Below are 27152 nucleotides of genomic sequence, written 5' to 3' on the forward strand. Positions count from 1 at the left end.
GGTTACCTCCTCCTTCTTTTTTTTTTTTAAGGTTAGGGTTACCTCCTCCTTCTTTTTTTTTTTTAGGGTTAGGGTTACCTCCTCCTTCTTTTTTTTTTTTTTAGGGTTAGGGTTAGGGTTACCTCCTCCTTCTTTTTTTTTTTTTAGGGTTAGGGTTACCTCCTCCTCTCATGACCCTTCTCTCTACTTGGCATTGCACCGCAGACACGCCCCCCCACCCTGATCACTGGCTGGAGTCTGACGTCAGAGTGTGTTCTGGATGGTGATTGGCCGGCTCTCCCCGTGCTTAAATACCCTCCGGTCGAGCCCCCGGAGCCGCAGCCACAGCAGAGGGGGCAGAAGGCCGGTTCTGGAGCACCTGTTTACCGGAGACAGACCAGGAGGGAAAAAGAGAAACAAGGTGAACATTAACGACACGAAAACCACCTGCAAACACTTTGAATCAACCGAACATGAACAGTTTCTTCTATATACACTTGTTTATTTCTACTTGTTGTATATTTATAACTGAACAGTTTCTTCTATATACACTTGTTTATTTCTATGTGCTGTATATTTATAACTGAACAGTTTCTTCTATATACACTTGTTTATTTCTACTTGCTGTATATTTATAACTGAACAGTTTCTTCTATATACACTTGTTTATTTCTACTTGCTGTATATTTATAACTGAACAGTTTCTTCTATATACACTTGTTTATTTCTACTTGCTGTATATTTATAACTGAACAGTTTCTTCTATATACACTTGTTTATTTCTACTTGCTGTATATTTATAACTGAACAGTTTCTTCTATATACACTTGTTTATTTCTACTTGCTGTATATTTATAACTGAACAGTTTCTTCTATATACACTTGTTTATTTCTACTTGTTGTATATTTATAACTGAACAGTTTCTTCTATATACACTTGTTTATTTCTACGTGCTGTATATTTATAACTGAACAGTTTCTTCTATATACACTTGTTTATTTCTACTTGCTGTATATTATAACTGAACAGTTTCTTCTATATACACTTGTTTATTTCTACTTGCTGTATATTTATAACTGAACAGTTTCTTCTATATACACTTGTTTATTTCTACTTGTTGTATATTCATAACTTTCCTTCCTTCATTCCTTGTCATTGTATTTCTCAGACAGTTCTTTTTATTTCTCTGGGTTTTAGGCATGTTCAGTGCACTCTTTCCTCCTAACGGCTGCTATAATTATTTCATATCATACCCATGTAGCATGAACATGTTTGAACTAGAACTTCTCCATTGTTCTTCTGAGTGTGTTGGGACATGTTGTTGTGCATCCAAAGGCACATGTGCAGTGTGTGTTTGGTCTGATCTGTAAATGTCTGTTCATGTTCCAGACCCCTTCACAAAGGTCCAACTGATGATAGAAAGTTGACCCTTGGGTATTTTTGTGGATATTGAATGGAAATCAGTTTGATTTAGATGAATAAATACATAACTTTCACTCATCTGTATCTCAAGTTCACTAAATCTAGAAATACAGTCGTGGAATAATAGACTGTGCGTCCGGGGATCGGGTCGTCCAGCCCCCTGCCGTTGACTGCCACCCGATCCACATAGTTCCAAGCCCCTACGATTCCCTCGGTGGGTGCTGAGTCCACCAGAGGGCGGGCCCACGTCGCTCCTTTGGGCTGGGCCTGGCAGGACCCTGTGGGCATAGGCCCGGCCACCAGGCGCTCGCATTTGAGCCCCAACCCCGGGCCTGGCTCCAGGGTGGGGCCCCGGCTGCGCCATACCGGGCGACGTCACGTTTTTTTGTTGGTTATTTTTCATAAGGGCTTCTGAACTGCTCTGAGTCTGGCCCATCACCCAGGACCTGTTTGCCTTGGGAGACCCTACCAGGGGCATAAAGCCCTCCACAACATAGCTCCTGGGATCATTCGGGCACTCAAACTCCCCCGCCACGGTTAGGTGGCAGTTCAAGGGGGAGTTCACGAGTGAGGGAAGGATGGAGCGTCAGATTGACAGGTGGATCGGTGCAGCATCTGCAGTGATGCCATCGTTGTACCGGTCTGTCGTGGTTCAGAGGGAGCTGAGCTGAGAGGAGAAGCTCTGGATTTACCGGTCAGTCTACGTTCCTACCCTCACCTATGGTCGTGAGCTTTGGGTCAGGACCGAAAGGACAAGATCCCGGATACAAGCGGTCCAAATGAGTTTCCTCTGCAGGGTGGGTGGGTGCACCCTTAGGGATAGGGGGAGGAGCTCAGTCACCAGGGAGGAGCTCGGAGTAGAGCCGCTGCTCCTCCACATCCAGAGGAACCAGCTGAGGTGGCTCGGGCATCTGTTTCGGATCCTCCTGGACGCCTCCCTGGGGAGGTGTTCCGGGCATGTTCACCGGGAGGAGACCTGAGGGAAGACCCAGGACACGTTGGAGAGACTATGTCTGTGGGCTGGACTGGGAACGCCTCAGGGTCCCCCCGGAAGAGCTGGAGGAGGAGTCTGGGGAGAGGGAAGTCTGGGCATCCCTGCTTAGACTGTTACCCCTGTGACCCGGCCCTGGAACAAGCAGAAGATAATGGATGGATGGACAACAATAACAGCTCATAAGAGTTTAATTTCAGAGTTGAAATCTATCCATTTTCCAAGGTTTTCTTGATAATAACCAAGATCACTTCAGTTATTACATCAATATCTATGGCACTGGTTTCCAAACTTTTTTTACGCCTGACCCCATTTTATCACCACACATTTCTGTCGACCCAGACATCAAAACACAAACTTCTTTTTTAGCTAAAATTAATTTGTTTTTGATCTCTTAATAGTTTTCTATCTTCTGTTTCAAATCCAGGTTAAAGTTAGAGTACATTTAGTCTATATCATATCTATTATTGTGGACATTTAGTCTGTATAATGTCTATTATTGTGGACATTTAGTCTGTATAATGTCTATTATTGTGGACATTTAGTCTGTATAATGTCTATTACTGTGGACATTTAGTCTGTATAATGTCTATTACTGTGGACATTTAGTCTGTATAATGTCTATTACTGTGGACATTTAGTCTGTATAATGTCTATTATTGTGGACATTTAGTCTATATAATGTCTATTACTGTGGACATTTAGTCTGTATAATGTCTATTACTGTGGACATTTAGTCTGTATAATGTCTATTATTGTGGACATTTAGTCTGTATAATGTCTATTACTGTGGACATTTAGTCTATATAATGTCTGTTATTGTGGACATTTAGTCTGTATAATGTCTATTATTGTGGACATTTAGTCTGTATAATGTCTATTATTGTGGACATTTAGTCTGTATAATGTATATTACTGTGGACATTTAGTCTGTATAATGTCTATTATTGTGGACATTTAGTCTGTATAATGTATATTACTGTGGACATTTAGTCTGTATAATGTATATTACTGTGGACATTTAGTCTGTATAATGTATATTTTTGTGGACGGAGGCAAGTAAATGCAGGTGTAGATTCCTGCACAAAGGCCCTGCTGAACTTGAATCCTTTTTGGTGCTGAACTTGAATCCTTCTTGGTGCTGAACTTGAATCCTTTTTGGTGCTGAACTTGAATCCTTTTTGGTGCTGAACTTGAATCCTTCTTGGTGCTGAACTTGAATCCTTTTTGCTGCTGAACTTGAATCCTTCTTGGTGCTGAACTTGAATCCTTTTTGCTGCTGAACTTGAATCCTTCTTGGTGCTGAACTTGAATCCTTCTTGGTGCTGAACTTGAATCCGTTTTGGTGCTGAACTTGAATCCTTTTTGCTGCTGAACTTGAATCCTTCTTGGTGCTGAACTTGAATCCTTCTTGGTGCTGAACTTGAATCCTTCTTGGTGTGCTGGTTCATCCACAACACTCATTTAGACAACAGTCCAATGTTTTCAGCTCTTCAGGTGTGAACATTACTTTTTTGTTCCCAGAACCAGAACCTCTCTTCAGTCTGGGCTGTTGGACAGACTATCACTACAAGTTATTTAAAGACATGGTCTGCAGCTTTTGTCTGTTTGTGTTTCTTTCATTAATCAGCTGTTTCCTTCTCCCTCACAGTTGTCAGTCTGTTGGAAATGTCCTCCTCAGTGTTGGTCAGTCTGCTGCGCTGTGGTCGAGCTGCCGTCACCAAACCGGGCCTCCACACCAGTCTGTTCACAGCACAGTCCTGCACCGCGTCCATGCAGGTGAACTCTATGTGCCACACACTTATTCAAACCACTGGGGTTAGGGTTAGAGTTAGCCCTAACCCTAACCCTCTGCGCAGACCTACTGCACTGAAGGGGTTAGAGTTAGCCCTAACCCTAACCCTCTGCGCAGACCGACTGCACTGAAGGGGTTAGAGTTAGCCCTAACCATAACCCTCTGCGCAGACCTACTGCACTGAAGGGGTTAGAGTTAGCGCTAACCATAACCCTCTGTGCAGACCGACTGCACTGAAGGGGTTAGAGTTAGCGCTAACCATAACCCTCTGCGCAGACCGACTGCACTGAAGGGGTTAGAGTTAGCCCTAACCCTAACCCTCTGCGCAGACCGACTGCACCGAAGGGGTTAGAGTTAGCCCTAACCATAACCCTCTGCGCAGACCGACTGCACCGAAGGGGTTAGAGTTAGCGTTAACCATAACCCTCTGCGCAGACCGACTGCACCGAAGGGGTTAGAGTTAGCGCTAACCATAACCCTCTGCGCAGACCGACTGCACCGAAGGGGTTAGAGTTAGCGCTAACCATAACCCTCTGCGCAGACCGACTGCACCGAAGGGGTTAGAGTTAGCGCTAACCATAACCCTCTGCGCAGACCGACTGCACCGAAGGGGTTAGAGTTAGCGCTAACCCTAACCCTCTGCGCAGACCGACTGCACCGAAGGGGTTAGAGTTAGCGCTAACCCTAACCCTCTGCGCAGACCGACTGCACTGAAGGGGTTAGAGTTAGCGCTAACCCTAACCCTCTGCGCAGACCGACTGCACTGAAGGGGTTAGAGTTAGCGCTAACCCTAACCCTCTGCGCAGACCGACTGCGCTGAAGCTTCCGTCTTAGGGGGAAATAAGGATGTAACTGCAGAAGGCTATAATTTAAAGGTGTAGATTTAAGGGACTTTAGCTGCTATTTAGTTTGGAAGTTTTTGTGTGTTTATGCTTTTTTAATAACTTAATTCTCTTTGTTGACCAAGCAAGTAGACTTTACTGAATCCCAACAGCTAATTGACCAAATCATTTGAGCCTGTGTGCAGTTTGACTGGAGCTGAGCTAAACGCTTCAGGACATCACAAACTACTTTTATACTTTTCTATTTTTAATCAAGTCAATGCTCTGTGATCAATGAAATTCAGGTTAAAATAACTATTCCATTCAGTTGTAATATGAATATCTAGTCTCCTCAAATTTTTGCCCTTTTTTTATATACATTTGAGTGTGTTTAATTATTGTAGCTCATTAAGCCTTTAATGGTATTTGTTTTTGTTTTGTTTTTTACCTGCTGTGTTATTTGATAATTGGATGTAAAGTGCTTACCCCTATACTCCAATAGTTTTCTCTTGCTCTAAGTGGCTAAATTATTCTCACACTAGTAGTTATTTTATGTTCATATGCATTTAAAGTCAATAATTTATGGCTTATCACCCATTAGTGAGCAAAAATAAAAACTAATGAAGTAACTTATCAGTTGTGAAGTAGCCCTGTATTTATTTTTGAATATTTGTCTCCCAAATGCACTTAATGGTCCAGATGTACTGCCTGTAGATGCTGAACACATGTGTGCAGCTGGTGGCTGCTGTTGGTTCTGTGTCTGTATCTGGGAATCATCTGAGGGTTCTTCCTCTTCTTAGACTCCATATTTTCTTTTTTCCCACATGAACTCTATGTACTATTATCTTTGTGGCTCACTTCCTGTCTGTCCTCTCCATCATATAAACTGTTTCCAGTTGAGTCTGTGACGTCACTGTCACATAGAGGTTCATTTGTAGAAGCTGGGAGTTCTTTGTATCCATCTGTGTTTGAGGAGGGTTTAGTTTAGTTTAGTTCACCTCAGATGCATTCAGCACTGCTTAGAAAACACACATTCACTTTCATGGGCACTGGTGTGCTATGTCATCTAAAGACAGCACATCTGCTCAACACTTACTTCATTCAGAAAACAGTGACATCATTTTTAAATTCAGGTGGAGGCACCGTCTCCTACTACTGTACGAGTACTACTACTATTACTACTACTGTACGAGTACTACAACTATCACTACTACTGTACGAGTACTACTACTATTACTACTACTGTACGAGTACTACTACTACTGTACGAGTACTACTACTATTACTACTACTGTACAAGTACTACTACTATTACTACTACTGTACGAGTACTACAACTATCACTACTACTGTACGAGTACTACTACTATTACTACTACTGTACGAGTACTACTACTACTGTACGAGTACTACTACTATTACTACTACTGTATGAGTACTACTACTATTACTACTACTGTACGAGTACTACTACTATTACTACTACTGTATGAGTACTACAACTATCACTACTACTGTACGAGTACTACTACTATTACTACTACTGTACCAGCACTACTACTACTGTACGAGTACTACTACTATTACTACTACTGTATGAGTACTACTACTATTACTACTACTGTACGAGTACTACTACTATTACTACTACTGTACGAGTACTACTACTATTACTACTACTGTACGAGTACTACTACTATTACTACTACTATTACTACTACTGTACGAGTACTACTACTACTATTACTACTACTATTACTACTACTGTACGAGTACTACTACTATTACTACTACTATTACTACTACTGTACGAGTACGACTGCTACTGTAGGACTACTACTACTACTGTAGGAGTACTATTACTACTACTGTAGGAGTACTATCACTACAACTGTAGGAGTACTATTACTACTACTGTAGGAGTGCGACTGCCACTGTGGGAGTGCTATTACTACTGTAGTAGTATTACTACTGCTGCAGTAGTTCTACTACTACTACTACTGTAGGAGTACTACTACTATTACTACTACTGTACGAGTACTACTACTATTACTACTACTGTAGGAGAACGACTGCTACTGTAGGAGTACTATTACTACTACTGTAGGAGTACTATTACTACTACTGTAGGAGTGCGACTGCTACTGTAGGAGTACTACTACTACTGTGGGAGTACCATTACTACTGTAGTAGTAGTACTACTACTGTAGGAGTTCTACTACTAGTACTGTTGGAGTGCTACTACTACTGTAGGACTACTGTTACTACTGTAGGAGTACTACTACTGCTATAGAAGTACTATTACTACTGTAGGAGTACTACTACTACTACTACTGTAGGAGTACAACTACTCCACCTGAGTGAGGAACCACAAACCCAGAGCGACCTTCACCACAGACTGGAGTGTTTTTCCTGGGCATAGATCAGGGTCAGGGTGAGAGCAGAGCGTTACAATGTGAATGTCATTAAATATTACAAACTGAACCTTTAATCCAGTGGTTTTTTGGTTTTTTCTAAGTCTATATATCTGTATTGCTTCATGCATAATTGCAGAACTTGTGTTTTTTTGTCCATCTTAGTCCATGAATCCTTGTAAAAACTTGTAATTTTTTTTTTCTTTCCACCCTCTGCAGGTGTGTGGGGCTTTGTTCGGTGTAGCCGGAGTTCGGAAGGTTAGCGGCTCAGTTCGGTTCGATACGGACGGCAGCGGTCAGCCGGTGACCTGGGATTCATTTGGGATCTGGGACAATCGGATCGAGGAACCCGTCCTGCTTCCATCCAGTATCAGATATGGAAAACCCATTCCACAGGTAAAGCGTACAACCAACAGAAGATCAGTCCAAATAATCAAGGTCATATAGTGTGAGTCACTACATGGTTCAGTACTGATATTTGAGCGTTTACAGCTTTGTGATCTAGAGGAGAACCTCACAGTACCAGGGCACCAATGGAGTACGAGCAGATGACTCATACCGGAGTAGTTTTGTCTTGAAATCCAAGTGGAAATGGGCAGTTTGAGTGAGCTTCATACTAGCACTGAGCTAGCACATGCTAACCTAAACTGAGCTGGCACATGCTAACCTGAACTGAGCTGGCACATGCTAACCTAAACTGAGCTGATACATGCTAACCTAAACTGAGCTGGCACATGCTAACCTAACCTGAGCTGGTACACGCTAACCTAAACTGAGCTGGCACATGCTAACCTGAACTGAGCTGGCACATGCTAACCTAAACTGAGCTGATACATGCTAACCTAAACTGAGCTGGCACATGCTAACCTAACCTGAGCTGGTACACGCTAACCTAAACTGAGATGGCACATGCTAAGCTAACCTGAGCTGGCACATGCTAACCTAAACTGAGTTGGCACATGCTGACCTAAGCCAACAGCTGGCACATGCTAAGCTAACCAGAGCTGGCACATGCTAAGCTAACCAGAGCTGGCACATGCTAACCTAAACTGAGCTGGCACATGCCAACCTAACCTGAGCTGGCACATGCTAAGCTAAACTGAGCTGACACATGCTAACCTAAACTGAGCTGGCACATGCTAACATAAATTGAGCTGGCACATGCTAACCTAACCTGAGCTGGTACATGCTAACCTAAACTGAGATGGCACATGCTAAGCTAAACTGAGCTGACACATGCTAACCTAAACTGAGCTGGCACATGCTAACCTAACCTGAGCTGGTACATGCTAACCTAAACTGAGATGGTACATGCTAAGCTAACCTGAGCTGGCACATGCTAACCTAAACTGAGTTGGCACATGCTGACCTAAGCCAACAGCTGGCACATGCTAAGCTAACCTGAGCTGGCACATGCTAACCTAAGACAACAGTTGGCACATGCTAAGCTAACCCAACAAGAGCAGCCTCTGTGCCAGACAAAATACTATTGCAATTCTCCTTCCAAACAATAATGCTCCTCCTCCCGGTCCACCGTCTTCCTCGCACACAGGTCATCTCATTTTTAAGGTAAATAAGTTCATAAAACAGTTCATTTAGTTTGCATTCTCTTTTATTGTGTTTTTATAATTGCTATTTTCTTTCTAACTGCACTTGTTTCTGTTTTTAAAAACCGTTAAATGGGCATTTTTGGGCGTTTTTTGGGGGCTGGAATGGATTAATTGTATTTCAGTTCATTTTAACGGGGAAAACTATTTTTTAAAACAAGTAAGTCGCAAAACAAGCGTGGTCAAGGACAAATTAAACTCGTACTGTGAGGTTCTTTTGTACTGATATCAAATGCATCACCAGTATGTTTTTGTGTCTTTTTATAGTCGTAACTGAGGTGCTGTAGTGAAATAAATGAATATTTGATTAAAAGGATAAACTGATCCTTCAAAGAAAAATTATATGAACATTTCAGTGGAAAGCAAGATCAACAAGAAATAATGACTGAGTAGCTCAAATTGACAAAATAAAGGTTCACTTGAGGGCATCAGTATATGGAAAGAATGAAATGTGGTCAAACGGTACACTGCTGCTGTGTAAGGAAATGAACAAGTGGAGAAGAAAAGTGGTAAAGCAATAAAGAAGTTCAAAGCTTCACCAAACAAATATGATTTGTTTCAGTTATTCTTTCAGTTATGTTATAAATGGAGTGTTGTATTATGAAATAGCAGAAAATAATGATGGGTGGTATGCACACAAAGACATAAATCCAGTATAAAGTCCATTTCCAGAAGAGTGTCATGAATGAGAAGACTAGACATAAACAGAACTAGATGATCACACATTCAGATGTGTCTTTCAGGTCAGTCTGTCCCGGGTCGGCTGTGCGTCTGTTTTGGGCCTCAGAAAGCAGAATGAGGACCGTCTCCGTGTGGCCCGTATCCATGACAACCTGCTCTACTTCGCAGTGTTTGACGGCCACGGTGGACCGCACGCTGCCGACTACTGCTACACCTTCATGGAGAAATTTATCAGGTTCCTTTCATTTTATTGGACCTTTTGGACAGGAAATGGAGTTACTCACATGCGACTTATGCAGTTATTGAATTAAAAAAACACATTTTTACAGAGATGCTCTGGAAGAAGAGGATGATCTGGAGAAAGTTCTGAAGAAAGCCTTTTTAGATGCTGACAAGGCTCTGCACACACACCTGAGCTACTTTAACAACGGTGAGACACACACACAGCAGTACAGAAGGAGTTTAAACCTAACCCTAACCCAGAAGGAGTTTAAACCTAACCCTAACCCAGAAGGAGTTTAAACCTAACCCTAACCTAACCCTAACCCAGAAGGAGTTTAAACCTAACCCTAACCCAGAAGGAGTTTAAACCTAACCCTAACCTAACCCAGAAGGAGTTTAAACCTAACCCTAACCCAGAAGGAGTTTAAACCTAACCCTAACCTAACCCTAACCCAGAAGGAGTTTAAACCTAACCCTAACCTAACCCTAACCCAGAAGGAGTTTAAACCTAACCCTAACCCAGAAGGAGTTTAAACCTAACCCTAACCTAACCCTAACCCAGAAGGAGTTTAAACCTAACCCTAACCTAACCCTAACCCAGAAGGAGTTTAAACCTAACCCTAACCTAACCCTAACCCAGAAGGAGTTTAAACCTAACCCTAACCCAGAAGGAGTTTAAACCTAACCCTAACCCAGAAGGAGTTTAAACCTAACCCTAACCTAACCCTAACCCAGAAGGAGTTTAAACCTAACCCTAACCTAACCCAGAAGGAGTTTAAACCTAACCCTAACCCAGAAGGAATTTAAACCTAACCCTAACCCAGAAGGAGTTTAAACCTAACCCTAACCTAACCCTAACCCAGAAGGAGTTTAAACCTAACCCTAACCCAGAAGGAGTTTAAACCTAACCCTAACCCAGAAGGAGTCCAAACCTAACCCTAACCCAGAAGGAGTTTAAACCTAACCCTAACCCAGAAGGAGTTTAAACCTAACCCTAACCCAGAAGGAGTTTAAACCTAACCCTAACCCAGAAGGAGTTTAAACCTAACCCTAACCCAGAAGGAGTTTAAACCTAACCTTAACCCAGAAGGAGTCCAAACCTAACCCTAACCCAGAAGGAGTTTAAACCTAACCCTAACTCTAACCCTAACCCAGAAGGAGTTTAAACCTAACCCTAACCCAGAAGGAGTTTAAACCTAACCCTAACCCAGAAGGAGTTTAAACCTAACCCTAACCCAGAAGGAGTCCAAACCTAACCCTAACCCAGAAGGAGTTTAAACCTAACCCTAACCCAGAAGGAGTTTAAACCTAACCCTAACCCAGAAGGAGTCTAAACTTAACCCTAACCCAGAAGGAGTTTAAACCTAACCCTAACCCAGAAGGAGTTTAAACCTAACCCTAACCCAGAAGGAGTTTAAACCTAACCTTAACCCAGAAGGAGTCCAAACCTAACCCAGAAGGAGTTTAAACCTAACCCTAACTCTAACCCTAACCCAGAAGGAGTTTAAACCTAACCCAGAAGGAATTTAAACCTAACCCTAACCCAGAAGGAGTTTAAACCTAACCCTAACCCAGAAGGAGTTTAAACCTAACCCTAACCCAGAAGGAGTTTAAACCTAACCCTAACCCAGAAGGAGTTTAAACCTAACCCTAACCCAGAAGGAGTTTAAACCTAACCCTATCCCAGAAGGAGTCCAAACCTAACCCTAACCCAGAAGGAGTCCAAACCTAACCCTAACCCAGAAGGAGTCCAACCCTAACCCAGAAGGAGTCCAAACCTAACCCTAACCCAGAAGGAGTCCAACCCTAACCCTAACCCAGAAGGAGTCCAACCCTAACCCAGAAGGAGTCCAACCCTAACCCTAACCCAGAAGGAGTCCAACCCTTACCCTAACCCAGAAGGAGTCCAACCCTAACCCTAACCCAGAAGGAGTCCAACCCTAACCCTAACCCTAACCTAGAAGGAGTCCAACCCTAACCCAGAAGGAGTCCAACCCTAACCCTAACCCAGAAGGAGTCCAACCCTTACCCTAACCCAGAAGGAGTCCAACCCTAACCCTAACCCAGAAGGAGTCCAACCCTAACCCTAACCTAGAAGGAGTCAGACCCTAACCCAGAAGGAGTCCAACCCTAACCCTAACCTAGAAGGAGTCCAACCCTAACCCTAACCTAGAAGGAGTCCAACCCTAACCCTAACCTAGAAGGAGTCCAACCCTAACCCTAACTCTAACCAGTTAGTTCTAAAAAGACTGAAATATTACAGACTGGAAGATTGGAAAAATTCAGTGGTAAGTAGGGGTGAAACCGTACAAAAACATTTCAGTTTGGTCCATTGTGGGTAAAGGGGTCTTCACTTGGATCTGTTTTAGATCAGGGGTGTCAAACATGCATCCTGGGGTCCAAATACGGCCCCCCAAAGGTTCCAGTCCGACCCCTGGGACGAACTTACAAAGTGTAAAAATTCCAGTCCGGGCTGTGGATCTCATTTTAGTTGTGGTTCCACGTCCAGACCAATCTGATCTACAGTCCAATAATAACAGCAGAAGAACTGACAAGAAAGAATGACTGCAGATTTTCTTCTCAGTTTGATGTAAAAAAATAAATAAATAATAAGAATAATTACATTATGCCTATAAATAATGACAACTTCAAATTTCTGTCTTTGTTTTAGTGCAAAAAATAACATTAAATCATGAAAATATTGACATTTACAAATTATCCTGTACCAATAAAATGTGACTAACCTGAACAAATGTGTCCAACCTGAAATGTCTGTATTAAATTCAGCCCAGTTTGAACTATTTTCTTCCTGTTCCTCAGTGTTTAGTGTCTTTGGAGATCTGATCCAGAATGCACATGGACTAATGAGAAATGGAGGCAGAAGATTGGTTAACTTGCACTTATTTTTCTGTCAAATTTAACTTTTTTCAGATTATTCACATCTTTTTTTCTTTGGATAGTTTATAAAAGTAAGTGTTTTCATAATTTGATGTTTTTATTTATTTATTCAGTTATTTTTTGCACTAAAACACAGACATAAATGTGCAGTTGTCATTATTTATAGGTTATTCTGTTATTATTTTACTGGTTCAGTCCACTGCAGATCAAATCAGACTGAATGTGGACCTGAATGTGGAACCTGAAAGAACAGGAGTTTGAGAACCCTGGTTTAGATCCAGTTTCAGTCCAGTGACATGCTACCAAATGAAAAAGCTCAGAGAAGACAGAGGATCATCCAGCTCTGGTGTTGGACATGTGATTCTTGGGTTACCTTCAGCGTGTGGATGGTGCTAACCCTAACCATAACCCTAACCCATGTGGATGGTGCTAACCCTAACCATAACCCATGTGGATGGTGCTAACCCTAACCATAACCCCAACCCATGTGGATGGTGCTAACCCTAACCCTAACCCATGTGGATGGTGCTAACCCTAACCATAACCCCAACCCATGTGGATGGTGCTAACCCTAACCCATGTGGATGGTGCTAACCCTAACCATAACCCCAACCCATGTGGATGGTGCTAACCCTAACCCTAACCCATGTGGATGGTGCTAACCCTAACCATAACCCCAACCCATGTGGATGGTGCTAACCCTAACCCATGTGGATGGTGCTAACCCTAACCATAACCCTAACCCATGTGGATGGTGCTAACCCTAACCCTAACCCATGTGGATGGTGCTAACCCTAACCATAACCCATGTGGATGGTGCTAACCCTAACCCATGTGGATGGTGCTAACCCTAACCCATGTGGATGGTGCTAACCCTAACCCTAACCCATGTGGATGGTGCTAACCCTAACCATAACCCTAACCCATGTGGATGGTGCTAACCCTAACCCTAACTGCTTCGATGTCAGTCCAGCAGATCAAATAGTGCACATGGCTTCCACTTGTTCCACTCTGCTCATACTGTGCTTGTTCCACTTCAAGGTTTGTGTATAAACTTGCAGCGAGTGTTTGCGTTTTTCACATAGGCTACATGTATTTGTTGGGTACACCTCCACATTGTATTGACGACCCCAAACTGAAACACTTCGGTACAAACGAGTGCACTGTTCCACCCCTAGTGGATGTAAAAGATGAGTCCCACTGCAGAACTGGACCAAACAACCAAAGACAAGTCCGAGTGGTTGAGTATGCTGTCCTACAACGTATAGACTCATTTACTAGAAGAACCTAAATCAGTGTTTCCAACCACTGAAGTGTGCTGTGAGAAATCAAGAGTGTCAGATTATCCAGTTTCACCTGATTGGTCCTGTATGTGAGCGCAGTGATGTACGACTAAACAGTGCCTGATCAGCCCCATGTGGTGCATTCTGTTCGTAAAACCCCTCTGATCAGCCCCATGTGGTGCATTCTGTTCATAAAACCCCTCTGATCAGCCCCATGCGGTGCATTCTGTTCGTTAAACCCCTCTGATCAGCCCCATGCGGTGCATTCTGTTCATTAAACCCCTCTGATCAGCCCCATGCGGTGCATTCTGTTCGTAAAACCCCTCTGATCAGCCCCATGCGGTGCATTCTGTTCGTAAAACCCCTCTGATCAGCCCCATGTGGTGCATTCTGTTCATTAAACCCCTCTGATCAGCCCCATGTGGTGCATTCTGTTCATAAAACCCCTCTGATCAGCCCCATGTGGTGCATTCTGTTCGTTAAACCCCTCTGATCAGCCCCATGTGGTGCATTCTGTTCGTTAAACCCCTGTGATCAGCCCCATGCGGTGCATTCTGTTCATTAAACCCCTGTGATCAGCCCCGTGCGGTGCATTCTGTTCATTAAACCCCTGTGATCAGCCCCGTGCGGTGCATTCTGTTCATAAAACCCCTGTGATCAGCCCCGTGCGGTGCATTCTGTTCATAAAACCCCTGTGATCAGCCCCGTGCGGTGCATTCTGTTCATTAAACCCCTGTGATCAGCCCCGTGCGGTGCATTCTGTTCATAAAACCCCTCTGATCAGCCCCGTGCGGTGCATTCTGTTCATTAAACCCCTCTGATCAGCCCCGTGCGGTGCATTCTGTTCATAAAACCCCTCTGATCAGCCCCGTGCGGTGCATTCTGTTCATTAAACCCCTCTGATCAGCCCCGTGCGGGGCATTCTGTTCATAAAACCCCTCTGATCAGCCCCGTGCGGTGCATTCTGTTCATTAAACCCCTCTGATCAGCCCCGTGCGGTGCATTCTGTTCATAAAACCCCTCTGATCAGCCCCGTGCGGTGCATTCTGTTCATAAAACCCCTCTGATCAGCCCCGTGCGGTGCATTCTGTTCATTAAACCCCTCTGATCAGCCCCGTGCGGTGCATTCTGTTCATTAAACCCCTCTGATCAGCCCCGTGCGGTGCATTCTGTTCATTAAACCCCTCTGATCAGCCCCGTGCGGTGCATTCTGTTCATAAAACCCCTCTGATCAGCCCCGTGCGGTGCATTCTGTTCATTAAACCCCTCTGATCAGCCCCGTGCGGTGCATTCTGTTCATTAAACCCCTGTGATCAGCCCCGTGCGGTGCATTCTGTTCATTAAACCCCTGTGATCAGCCCCGTGCGGTGCATTCTGTTCATTAAACCCCTGTGATCAGCCCCGTGCGGTGCATTCTGTTCATTAAACCCCTGTGATCAGCCCCGTGCGGTGCATTCTGTTCATTAAACCCCTGTGATCAGCCCCGTGCGGTGCATTCTGTTCATTAAACCCCTGTGATCAGCCCCGTGTGGTGCATTCTGTTCATTAAACCCCTCTGATCAGCCCCGTGCGGTGCATTCTGTTCATTAAACCCCTCTGATCAGCCCCGTGCGGTGCATTCTGTTCCTTAAACCCCTCTCCTTAGTGATGTGCGGATCAGTGGGTTACCCGCGGAACCGGCAGATTGGGTTGGGGCAGAGGGGATATGCCTCTATTATACTACGATGGAACTCAATGCATAAGGTAGGGGGGTCCGTCCAAGGGGTCACTGACACACCCCCCTCTTTCCAAACACCTGCGACAGTGTCCCACTGAATAAGTAAACTGAGACTAGATTCACATAATATTTCAATAAATACACTCGTGATATGTTGGATTGGTTCTGTGCCTTTTGGTTTTTCAGATGTAAGATATGTGACTAAAGGTTGGTTTATGCTCGCCACATGAACGTGGCGTGCGGAAAATAAACGTGGGGAGTCGGCACGAGAGTACGCATGATGCTTTTCTACTCCAGGCGGCTCCGCACAGCGTCTGTTCCCAAACTGCAGGGGGCAGTCTGCCACAAACACACGTCTATCACATTAAAAACTAGAGAAGAAGAAAATTACCAATAAGCTACCTCCTCCAGAGGGAAATGTGTGTGTGTTTCCCTGTTTTAATAAAATTCCAGATCCAGCTCAACTCTCCCAGAATCATACGGGACATTTGGCCCCTCCCCCCTGGGTCTCCACTTCTCCCTTTGGTGGTCTTTTTTTGCCTTCACATATCTGTCCTGAATGTTTTTCCAGGTTTTTTTTCCCATTCCTCCTCTTTGCCGACTGTAGCTGTAATTTCCCCTAATGAATTGTTCCCCACTCGGCTGTGGCGGTGGTCCTGGTGGGACTAATCATACCGGTGCCTGTGCTTCTGCACTTCTACCACCAGGAGCTCCTGAATGTCGGCCATGTTGTCCACGCGTCTCTTACAAATTTCCTGAGGTGCGTGATGCGGAAAGTTTCCGCTTGAGATGAGCCGTGCAAAGGGGCGTGGCTGTGAAAATGATGTCAACTAACCACGTGAAGCCGCGCAGAGCTGGCTGACATGGTCAGCATAAAGCAGCCTTAACCCTAACCCTAAGCCTGTGGCTCAAAAAGGTTGGAAACACTGACCTAAAGGAACTAAAAACAGTCACTGAGGACAGCCGTCTTCTTTGCAATGATGTTGAGTAACAAGTAACAAACAACACTTCCTTTGAAAGATAATGCAAAAAAAATGTTTTAAGGAACAAGCTTATAAACACATTTGATAAAAGATGCAACTTCATTTCCCCTTTGTTCCAGATTGACCTTTATGTTCATTTGAACGCCTGGTCCTCTTCTTTTTTTATGTCTGGCACTTTACCTTGTGTAACACATAATCCATCATTCTTCTGAATGTGAACCTTCCCAGCTGTTTTTTTGTGTGTGTGTGTGTGTGTGTGTGTGTGTGTGTGTGTGTGTTCATGGAGAAGGTTGCTGTAGTTGTTCTTGGGTTTGTTTGTTTTGTTTTTGTATACGTGTAAAAAAAAAAAAAAAAAAAAAGGAAATTGTGCAACAGTTCATTTTCTATTGTTTTGTGACATATGATACAGTGTTTGTAATGACCCATTTCTGCAAAACTCCAAATAAACAAAGGTTGGAAAAAAAAGATGCAAGTTCATCTGAAACACACAGAAGATGACTGGTTTGGATCATGGCTCATAATGTTTTTAAAGCATCAGAACGTAGTGTGTCAGTCAGATGTGGTTTCACCATGAACCGAACCCTATCCCTAACCCTAACCAGATCAGCTCCAGTGAACCTGTTTACATGCACACCAATACTCTGGACTTATCATAATATTCAAGTGATCATGTAAACAGCATCATCTGATTAGGACAAATCACATGAACACTCTTGGATTTCATCCCCAATACTCCAGTGCCTTCCTGCATGTAGACAGGTTCATCTGACAGGTCTGAGCATGTGTGAACACATTTAAAATCATAGAAAACAGAAGTTATGTCATCAAACGAGAGCAGAAGACAACAGGAAGTTTGAGTCTACGATCACTATGTACATACATACTCCCAAAGTCATGTGATCATTGACTGGAGTATCCAAACAGGGTTTTCTGTTATCGCATTTCTGAAGTGCATGTAAATGTGTCCCATCTGATTATGACCAGTTTTGGATTCCTCCCAGTGATCAGATTTGGACGCTCATGTAAACAGGCTCAGTGATCAGATTTGGACGGTCGTGCAAACAGGCTCAGTGATCAGATTTGGACGCTCATGTAAACAGGCTCATTGACTCTGCAGTCAGCCCACTTTAGGATCAGCTCCATTCACACGGTGTTTTTGGGGTAAAATTCCTCAATAACACATCTTTTTTTTTCCGTCCAGCCTCGTTCTTAACAGCTGGCACCACCGCAACGGTTGCTATGCTACGGGATGGCGTGGAGCTGGTGGTGGGCAGCGCCGGCGACAGCCGAGCGATGCTGTGCAGGAAGGGGCGGGCCCAGAAGCTGACCACAGACCACACCCCTGACCGTAAAGATGAGAGACTGCGGTACACACTGAAACACACACTGAAACACACACTGAAACACTGGAACACACTGAAACACACACTGAAACACTGGAACACACTGAAACACACTGAAACACACACTGGAACACTGGAACACACTGAAGCACACACTGAAACACTGGAACACACTGAAACACACTGAAACACACACTGGAACACACAGAAACACACACTGAAACACACACTGGAACACTGGAACACACTGAAGCACACACTGAAACACTGGAACACACTGAAACACACTGAAACACACACTGGAACACACAGAAACACACACTGAAACACACACTGGAACACACTGGAACACACACTGAAACACTCACTGGAACACACTGAAACACTCACTGGAACACACTGAAACACACTGGAACACACACTGAAACACACTGGAACACACACTGAAACACACTGGAACACACTGAAGCACACACTGAAACACTGGAACACACTGAAACACACTGAAACACACACTGGAACACACTGGAACACACACTGAAACACACACTGGAACACACTGAAACACTCACTGGAACACACTGAAACACTCACTGGAACACACTGAAACACACTGGAGCACACACTGAAACACACTGAAACACACTGGAACACACACTGAAACACACTGGAACACACTGAAGCACACTGAAGCACACACTGAAACACTGGAACACACTGAAACACACTGAAACACACACTGGAACACACTGGAACACACACTGAAACACACACTGGAACACACTGAAACACTCACTGGAACACACTGAAACACTCACTGGAACACACTGAAACACACTGGAACACACACTGAAACACACTGGAACACACACTGAAACACACCCACAGACCTAACCCTAACTGTAACCCTAGCTGAACTGAAGTTGCAGTGTCATGCAACACTTGCTCCAAAGGTACATTCAGTCTAGAAGTATTTAGAGGAGTGTGGAGCGCCTGGATCCAAAGGTACATTCAGTCTAGAAGTATTTAGAGGAGTGTGGAGCGCCTGGATCCAAAGGTACATTCAGTCTAGAAGTATTTAGAGGAGTGTGGAGCGCCTGGATCCAAAGGTACATTCAGTCTAGAAGTATTTAGAGGAGTGTGGAGCGCCTGGATCCAAAGGTACATTCAGTCTAGAAGTATTTAGAGGAGTGTGGAGCGCCTGGATCCAAAGGTACATTCAGTCTAGAAGTATTTAGGGGAGTGTGGAGCGCCTGGATCCAAAGGTACATTCAGTCTAGAAGTATTTAGAGGAGTGTGGAGCGCCTGGATCCAAAGGTACATTCAGTCTAGAAGTATTTAGAGGAGTGTGGAGCGCCTGGATCCAAAGGTACATTCAGTCTAGAAGTATTTAGAGGAGTGTGGAGCGCCTGGATCCAAAGGTACATTCAGTCTAGAAGTATTTAGAGGAGTGTGGAGCGCCTGGATCCAAAGGTACATTCAGTCTAGAAGTATTTAGAGGAGTGTGGAGCGCCTGGATCCAAAGGTACATTCAGTCTAGAAGTATTTAGAGGAGTGTGGAGCGCCTGGATCCAAAGGTACATTCAGTCTAGAAGTATTTAGAGCAGTGTGGAGCACCTGGATCCAAAGGTACATTCAGTCTAGAAGTATTTAGAGGAGTGTGGAGCACCTGGATCCAAAGGCTTGGTTTTACAGTAAACTGATCCTTTTTTTTTTTTTTGGACCACTGTATCACACCTCAGTCTTTTGTGAATGTAGGCTCATCTCATACAAGTTCAAATGATAGTTTCATGTAGGTGGTTATTTTTGCAGAGATCAAGTAGAAAATCTATTTTCAGTTGATTTTTAATCTCACCTCATTTTTATCCATAGGTCAATAATTAAGTCACATTTTATTATTTTGCTGTTTTTTAGTTTGTATTTTTATGGCCACACTTACTCTCTAGGTTTTGGTTTGTTTGTTTTTTTTTCTGAATTTTCTCTTATTCTATTAAAGGTGTTCTCCAGGGTATTTCTTTTTTCTGAAAACAAGAACTAAAATAGACCAAATAAAGTCACCCTATCATTGAAGAAGTAGAATTGACCTTTTTGTGCCTTGGTCTATAATCTGACTTCAGGGAAGGTTCTCTTAAACAGCTGCAGTGTTTCATTCACATGTTGGAAAATGCTTCCAGGAAGAACACTGATGACGAAGGACAGATGTTGTGAAACAAACACTTCAAGTATTGTCCAGTGTTGTGGACTGTGTGAGTTTGGACTACTGTTTGGTTTCAGGCTTTTTTCCCTTTTGGAATACAAATAATTTTTTAGGGTTTTACTCAAATAATAATGTTGGCATCAACTCAGCAGAACATTTGCCTAACTCCAAATTCTAAATTGGATGTGTTCCCCAGTGTTTCTGATCGTCTTCTGCCACAGTGTCAACAGTTTGTTTCTTTTTTTTTTTTTTTTTCAGCCAGCAGTAGGGTTCAGGTTTCCCACTAGAGACGGCTCAAGTTTATGTGTATTAATAGAGTGTACAGTATTTTGGCAATGGACCAGTGTCTTACATAATGTACTGGTGTGTACAAGACCAAGTCTAGAGTTCAGAAACAGACTTTAGAAAGGACTGAAAACACTGAAACCTTCTGTTGTCTTCCATAGTCAGTAGTTTATAATACTTTTAGTAACTTATGTAGACAGGTGTCCTTCTATGTTCATGTCATTATAAAAACAGATTGGACGTTCTCTGTCACTGTTGGCTGGTATTATACAGTACTTGCATTTGACATACAATCAAATGCATGTAATAAAAATGGGCAATGTCTACTGCCACAGTACTGTGGCACCAAATATCCAGTTGTCTATTGCCACAGAGCCAATGAAATGTTAGCATTTGGACTGTGACAATAAGCAGTTAGGATATTTGGTTGCCACAGTGCCAATCATGGATCCTGTTCCATGAACTCATTGTCCTCTTGTTGCCACAGTACTGTACTCACATATGGAGTATACTACCACAGTACTGTGCTCATATATGGAGTATACCCCCCCCCCCCCCCCGTACACACCACAACCACATTATGTCAATCCGCAAAAGTTTACTATGGTTTGGGCCTTTTGTCCACATGACAGCGGTGTTGTCAGTGCCCTGAAATGGTATTTTTGGACAACAGGTCCTAGAGCAGAAAAATCACACAACGCAGCCCTCACACTGACATAGGGATAGGACCAACACCACTGTATGGAAACAATGACGTATGGATAGGACCAACACCACTGTATGGAAACAATGACGTATGGATAGGACCAACACCACTGTATGGAAACAATGACGTATGGATAGGACCAACACCACTGTATGGAAACAATGACGTATGGATAGGACCAACACCACTGTATGGAAACAATGACGTATGGATAGGACCAACACCACTGTATGGAAACAATGACGTATGGATAGGACCAACAGCACTGTATGGAAACAAAGATGTATGGATAGGACCAACACCACTGTATGGAAACAATGACGTATGGATAGGACCAACACCACTGTATGGAAACAATGACGTATGGATAGGACCAACACCACTGTATGGAAACAAAGATGTATGGATAGGACCAACACCACTGTATGGAAACAATGACGTATGGATAGGACCAACACCACTGTATGGAAACAATGACGTATGGATAGGACCAACACCACTGTATGGAAACAATGACGTATGGATAGGACCAACACCACTGTATGGAAACAATGACGTATGGATAGGACCAACAGCACTGTATGGAAACAATGACGTATGGATAGGACCAACAGCACTGTATGGAAACAATGACGCCGTAGTACCACATGACCAGAAGGGTTAGGGTTAGGGTTACCATAGTACCACATGGGCAGAAAAAGGAAACTCGGTGCCTTCTGTGATTTCAGTGTATTCTGCAGCTCTGTCTGTGTTTGTGGACAGCATCACATACAGGTGCAATTACACCATTTGAACCCAGTTTTCCCATTTTCACCTGAACACAGATATTTATTGAAATGATGCGTGTAAACACATGACAGTTTTAGAATCCGTTATTAAAGAAATACCAGGAATGGAGCCAGACTGGACCCCTGGGCTTTTCCTGTGAGTGGATAGAACCGGGACATGTGTGACGGTTCTGTCCACAGTCCTGTGGCAACAGGGGGACAGGAGGACAGACGGACAGGAGGACAGACGGACAGGAGGACAGAGGGACAGGAGGACAGCCTAACCCTAACCCTAAAGTTAGCATAAACCCTAACCCTAAAGTTAGCCCAACCCTAACCCTAAAGTTAGCATAAACCCTAACCCTAAAGTTAGCCTAACCCTAACCCTAAAGTTAGCATAAACCCTTACCCTAAAGTTATCTTAACCCTAACCCTAAAGTTAGCATAAACCCTAACCCTAAAGTTAGCCTAACCCTAACCCTAAAGTTAGCATAAACCCTAACCCTAAAGTTATCTTAACCCTAACCCTAAAGTTAGCCTAACCCTAACCCTAAAGTTATCTTAACCCTAACCCTAAAGTTAGCCTAACCCTAACCCTAAAGTTAGCATAAACCCTAACCCTAAATTTATCTTAATCCTAACCCTAAAGTTAGCCTAACCTTAACCCTAAAGTTAGCCTAACCCTAACCCTAAAGTTAGCCTAACCCTAACCCTGAAGTTAGCCTAACCCTAACCCTAAAGTTAGCCTAACCCTAACCCTAAAGTTAGCATAAACCCTAACCCTAAAGTTAGCCTAACCCTAACCCTAAAGTTAGCCTAACCCTAACCCTAAAGTTAGCCTAACCCTAACCCTAAAGTTAGCATAACCCTAACCCTAAAGTTAGCATAAACCCTAACCCTAACGTTAGCCTAACCCTAACCCTAACGTTAGCCTAACCCTAACCCTAAAGTTAGCCTAACCCTAACCCTAAAGTTAGCCTAACCCTAACCCTAAAGTTAGCCTAACCCTAAGCCCACACTACTGTGGTAACAGCCAGTGGGATCAAAGTTAGTGTGGGAGGAAGCTTGTAATGGTCAGGAGCCTAACCCAGGGGTCAGCAGCCCTGGTCCTATAGAGCCACTGTCCTGCATGTTTCAGATGGTTCCCTCTTCCAGCTCACCTGATGGTCATTACCAGGCTTCTGCAGAGCTTGATGATAATAATAATAATGAATTAGATTTCTATAGCGCTTTTCTAGACACCCAAAGTGTTTTACATTATTGACCCATTATTCATTCGCTCTCACATTCACACTCTGGTGGTGGTAAACTACATTTGTAGCCACAGCTGCCCTGAGACAGACTGACAGAAGCGTGGCTGCCAATTTGCGCCTACGGCCCCTCCGACACAACGGACTGACTAGGACAGAGCGGGATTTGAACCGCCAACCCTTCAAGTTATTGGACGACCCGCTCTACCACCTGAGCCACAGCCGCTTATCATTTGAATCAGGTGTGTTGGAAGAGGGTTACATCTAAAACATGCAGGATAGTGGCTCTCTAGGACCAGGGTTGCTGACCCCTGGCCTAACCCTAACCCATTTTAGAAAAAAGCCTCTTCTTTTGTAACACAAACTGAAGTGGATTAACTGAGCAGAGTTCAAGCTGTGAGGAGGAAGAGCTGAGTTTTCAGTTTTCATAGTGTTCACTGCAGTCATTTCACTGGAGTGAAGGAACAGGATAAAAAATGGAAATGTACATCAGTCAAAGGGATGTAAGGGTTGGGTTAGGGTTAGGACTTCCTAGGGTTAGGGTTAGGACTTCCTAGGGTTAGAGTTAGGAGTTCCTAGGGTTAGGACTTCCTAGGGTTAGGGTTAGGACTTCTTAGGGTTAGGGTTAGGACTTCCTACGGTTAGGGTTAGGGTTAGGACTTCCTACGGTTAGGGTTAGGACTTCCTAGGGTTAGGGTTAGGACTTCCTAGGGTTAGGATTAGGACTTCCTAGGGTTAGGATTAGGACTTCCTACGGTTAGGGTTAGGGTTAGGACTTCCTAGGCTCAGTCATGTGCTGTTTATGTTCAGGGCTTGTTGCAGCTGATGTTACATAACAGCAGACGAGTCTATTTTGGGTTGTAGACAGGAGGTGTGACTGTGTCCCAGGAACACTTTTCTGTCTGTCCTGAATATACACTGAACAGATTTCTATCCCAATAAAGCAGAAATGATCATGGCCCAGCCTCTCAGTGTTCACTGTAATCCCAGAACGCTCCATGTGTGTGTTTAGGATCCAGAGACACGGGGGTTTCGTCACGTGGAACAGTGTGGGTCAGGCTAACGTTAACGGACGACTGGCCATGACACGCAGCATCGGAGACTTCCACCTGAAAGACAGCGGCGTCATCGCTGAACCAGACACCACACGGATTATGGTGAGAAAAAAACAACTAACCCTAACCTAATCCTAACCCAAACCTAATCCTAACCCAAACCTAATCCTAACCCAAACCTAAACCTAACCCAAACCTAAACCCAAACCTAATCCTAACCCAAACCTAAACCTAACCCAAACCTAAACCCAAACCTAATCCTAACCCAAGCCTAACCCTAACCCTAACCTAATCCAAACCTAAACCTAACCCTAACCCTAACCCTAAACCTAACCTAATCCTAATCCTAATCCTAATCCTAACCCTAACTTAATCCTAACCCAAACCTAATCCTAACCCTCACCCTTTTTCTGTGCAGGTCCAACACGCCAATGACTCATTCCTGACTCTGACCAGTGATGGGATCAACTTCCTGTTGAGTGACCAGGAGATCTGTGATGTCATCAACCAGTGTCCAGATCCAACAGAAGCAGCACAAGTCATCGCAGAACAGGTAGAGTGGACAACTGGGCATACTGGACACATACTGGATATACTGTACACACACTGGACACATACTGGACACACACTGGACATACACTAGACATACTGGACACACACTGGACATACACTAGACATATTGGACACACATTGGACACACACTGGACATACTGGACACACTCTGGACACATACTGGACACACACTGGACAAATACTGGACATACTGGACACACACTGGACATGCTGGACACATACTGGACACATACTGAACACACACTGGACACACACTGGACATACTGTACACACACTGGACACATACTGGACATACTGGACACATACTGGGCACACACTGGACACACACTGGACACACACTGGACACACACTGGACTGTCAGGGTTAGGGTTAGCCTATCCCTATCCCTAACTCTAATTGAAAACAGTGTTGTCACAGACTGGTTCAGTCATGGAATAGTTTGTGAAGCTCATTATTTACGCACATCTGCAGAAGTTTTATCCTTCAAACAGTTACTTCAGTCATCCAAATCTGTGTTATCGTCTTCACACGCGTCCATTTGATAGTTGGATCACAGCTCTGTTTTTAGTTGGTTTGTGTTGTCCTGTATATCTGTTTGGAAAACACCTCATTCTCTTTTAAGTCAGCTTTTTTTTTTCTTTTTTCTTTTTTTCTTTTTATTAAGTTTACTTAATCATATAAAAGTAATGTGCAATAGATTTTTCAGAGTTTAATGAATCTTAAAGGAAACATTGCAATAAAGTAATAAACAGCTGCAAATCCAACATTCTTTTATTCAAGGAAGTGACACCATTCATTCTTTTCAATATGCAATAAGCTGCTAAACAAAAGGTATTCTTGGAAATGTAGGAATAGCTAGCTAAGGTAAGAGACCATAAATGTGGTTCATGGAAGGGTTTGTGTTTTGAATGTGGTTCATGGAAGGGTTTGTGTTTTGAATGTGGTTCATGGAAGGGTTTGTGTTTTGAATGTGGTTTATGGAAGGGTTTGTGTTTTGAATGTGGTTCATGGAAGGGTTTGTGTTTTGAATGTGGTTCATGGAAGGGTTTGTGTTTTGAATGTGGTTCATGGAAGGGTTTGTGTTTTGAATGTGGTTCATGGAAGGGTTTGTGTTTTGAATGTGGTTCATGGAAGGGTTTGTGTTTTGAATGTGGTTCATGGAAGGGTTTGTGTTTTGCAGGCGCTGCAGTACGGCTCTGATGACAATGCTTCCATCCTCATCGTCCCGTTCGGAGCCTGGGGGAAACATCAGAGCTCTGCCAGCACCTACAGTATGAGCAGAAACTTCAGTTCAAGTGGACGATGGGCATAAGAACTCACACACAACAGAGAGAGCTGATCCATCCAGATGGACTCCAAGGACACCAACAGTTTTAAAAAGCTAGAGTTCATCATAATAATAATCATATTAATAATGGATGACATTTCTACAGCGCTTTTTTGGCCACTCAAAGTGCTTTACATTACTGACCCATTATTCATTCACTCTCACACTCCCCCTCTGGTGGAGGTAAACTACACCTGTATCCACAGCTGCCCTGGGGGGGGGGGGGGGGGGGCAGACAGAAGCCTACAGCCCTCCCACCACCACCCAACATTCATACCCATTCATCCACCAGTGTGAGTGACACCGGAGGCAGGAGAGGGAAGTGTTGAACAGTTCAGCCTCTGATCCACCTTAAACATATTGTGTATATATGTATAGTTGAAATCAATAATTTAGTTGTTGTTTTCTTTTCATTTTATACCACTGTTACATAAGCCAAAGAGTATTTTAATACACATAAACCACAGAGGAGCCATGTTTTAATACTGATGATTATATAAGTAAAAGGTGAATTTGTTTGCCTTTTACCTCAAACAGGAAATGTTGATGGAAATATGTTTTAGTGAAGGTGAATAGAAAGAGCTTTAACTTATAGGAGGGACATTCTGCTTTTTTAAATGCAATTCTTTATTTTCCCACATTTCCCTGAGGTCTTCATAAACTGTAAATGCTCTGCTTGGCTCTGAAGTTTTCATTCATTCAACTGCACAGGTCCATGTTCATTCATTCAACTGCACAGGTCCGTCTTCATTCATTCAACTGCACAGGTCCATGTTCATTCATTCAACTGCACAGGTCCGTCTTCATTCATTCAACTGCACAGGTCCACCTTCAT

General features: G+C 43.5%; 1 protein-coding gene across 1 annotated transcript; it reads left to right on the forward strand.

Annotated features, from left to right (window-relative positions):
• The first annotated feature begins 330 nt into the window (after window positions 1-330).
• LOC115416232 (protein phosphatase 1K, mitochondrial-like) lies at window positions 331-26990 on the forward strand. The gene is made up of 9 exons (XM_030129979.1): window positions 331-400; window positions 4045-4172; window positions 7643-7819; window positions 9774-9946; window positions 10041-10141; window positions 18016-18181; window positions 24375-24519; window positions 24836-24970; window positions 26171-26990. Exons 2-9 carry the CDS (start codon window positions 4062-4064, stop codon window positions 26300-26302), a joined length of 1140 nt encoding a protein of 379 aa, XP_029985839.1. The 5' UTR covers window positions 331-400; window positions 4045-4061; the 3' UTR covers window positions 26303-26990.
• The last annotated feature ends 162 nt before the right edge of the window (window positions 26991-27152 follow it).

The sequence above is a fragment of the Sphaeramia orbicularis genome, unplaced genomic scaffold (assembly GCF_902148855.1).
Source record: "Sphaeramia orbicularis unplaced genomic scaffold, fSphaOr1.1, whole genome shotgun sequence".
NCBI classification, from domain to species: Eukaryota; Metazoa; Chordata; class Actinopteri; order Kurtiformes; family Apogonidae; genus Sphaeramia; species Sphaeramia orbicularis.

Excerpts from the sequence above, each read along its gene's own strand:
- LOC115416232 (XM_030129979.1), top strand. The coding sequence starts at position 4,062 with ATGTCCTCCTCAGTGTTGGTCAGTCTGCTGCGCTGTGGTCGAGCTGCC. Across the intron at positions 4,173-7,642 it reads CCTGCACCGCGTCCATGCAG|GTGTGTGGGGCTTTGTTCGG; the intron begins GTGAACTCTATG and ends CACCCTCTGCAG. Across the intron at positions 7,820-9,773 it reads ATGGAAAACCCATTCCACAG|GTCAGTCTGTCCCGGGTCGG; the intron begins GTAAAGCGTACA and ends TGTGTCTTTCAG.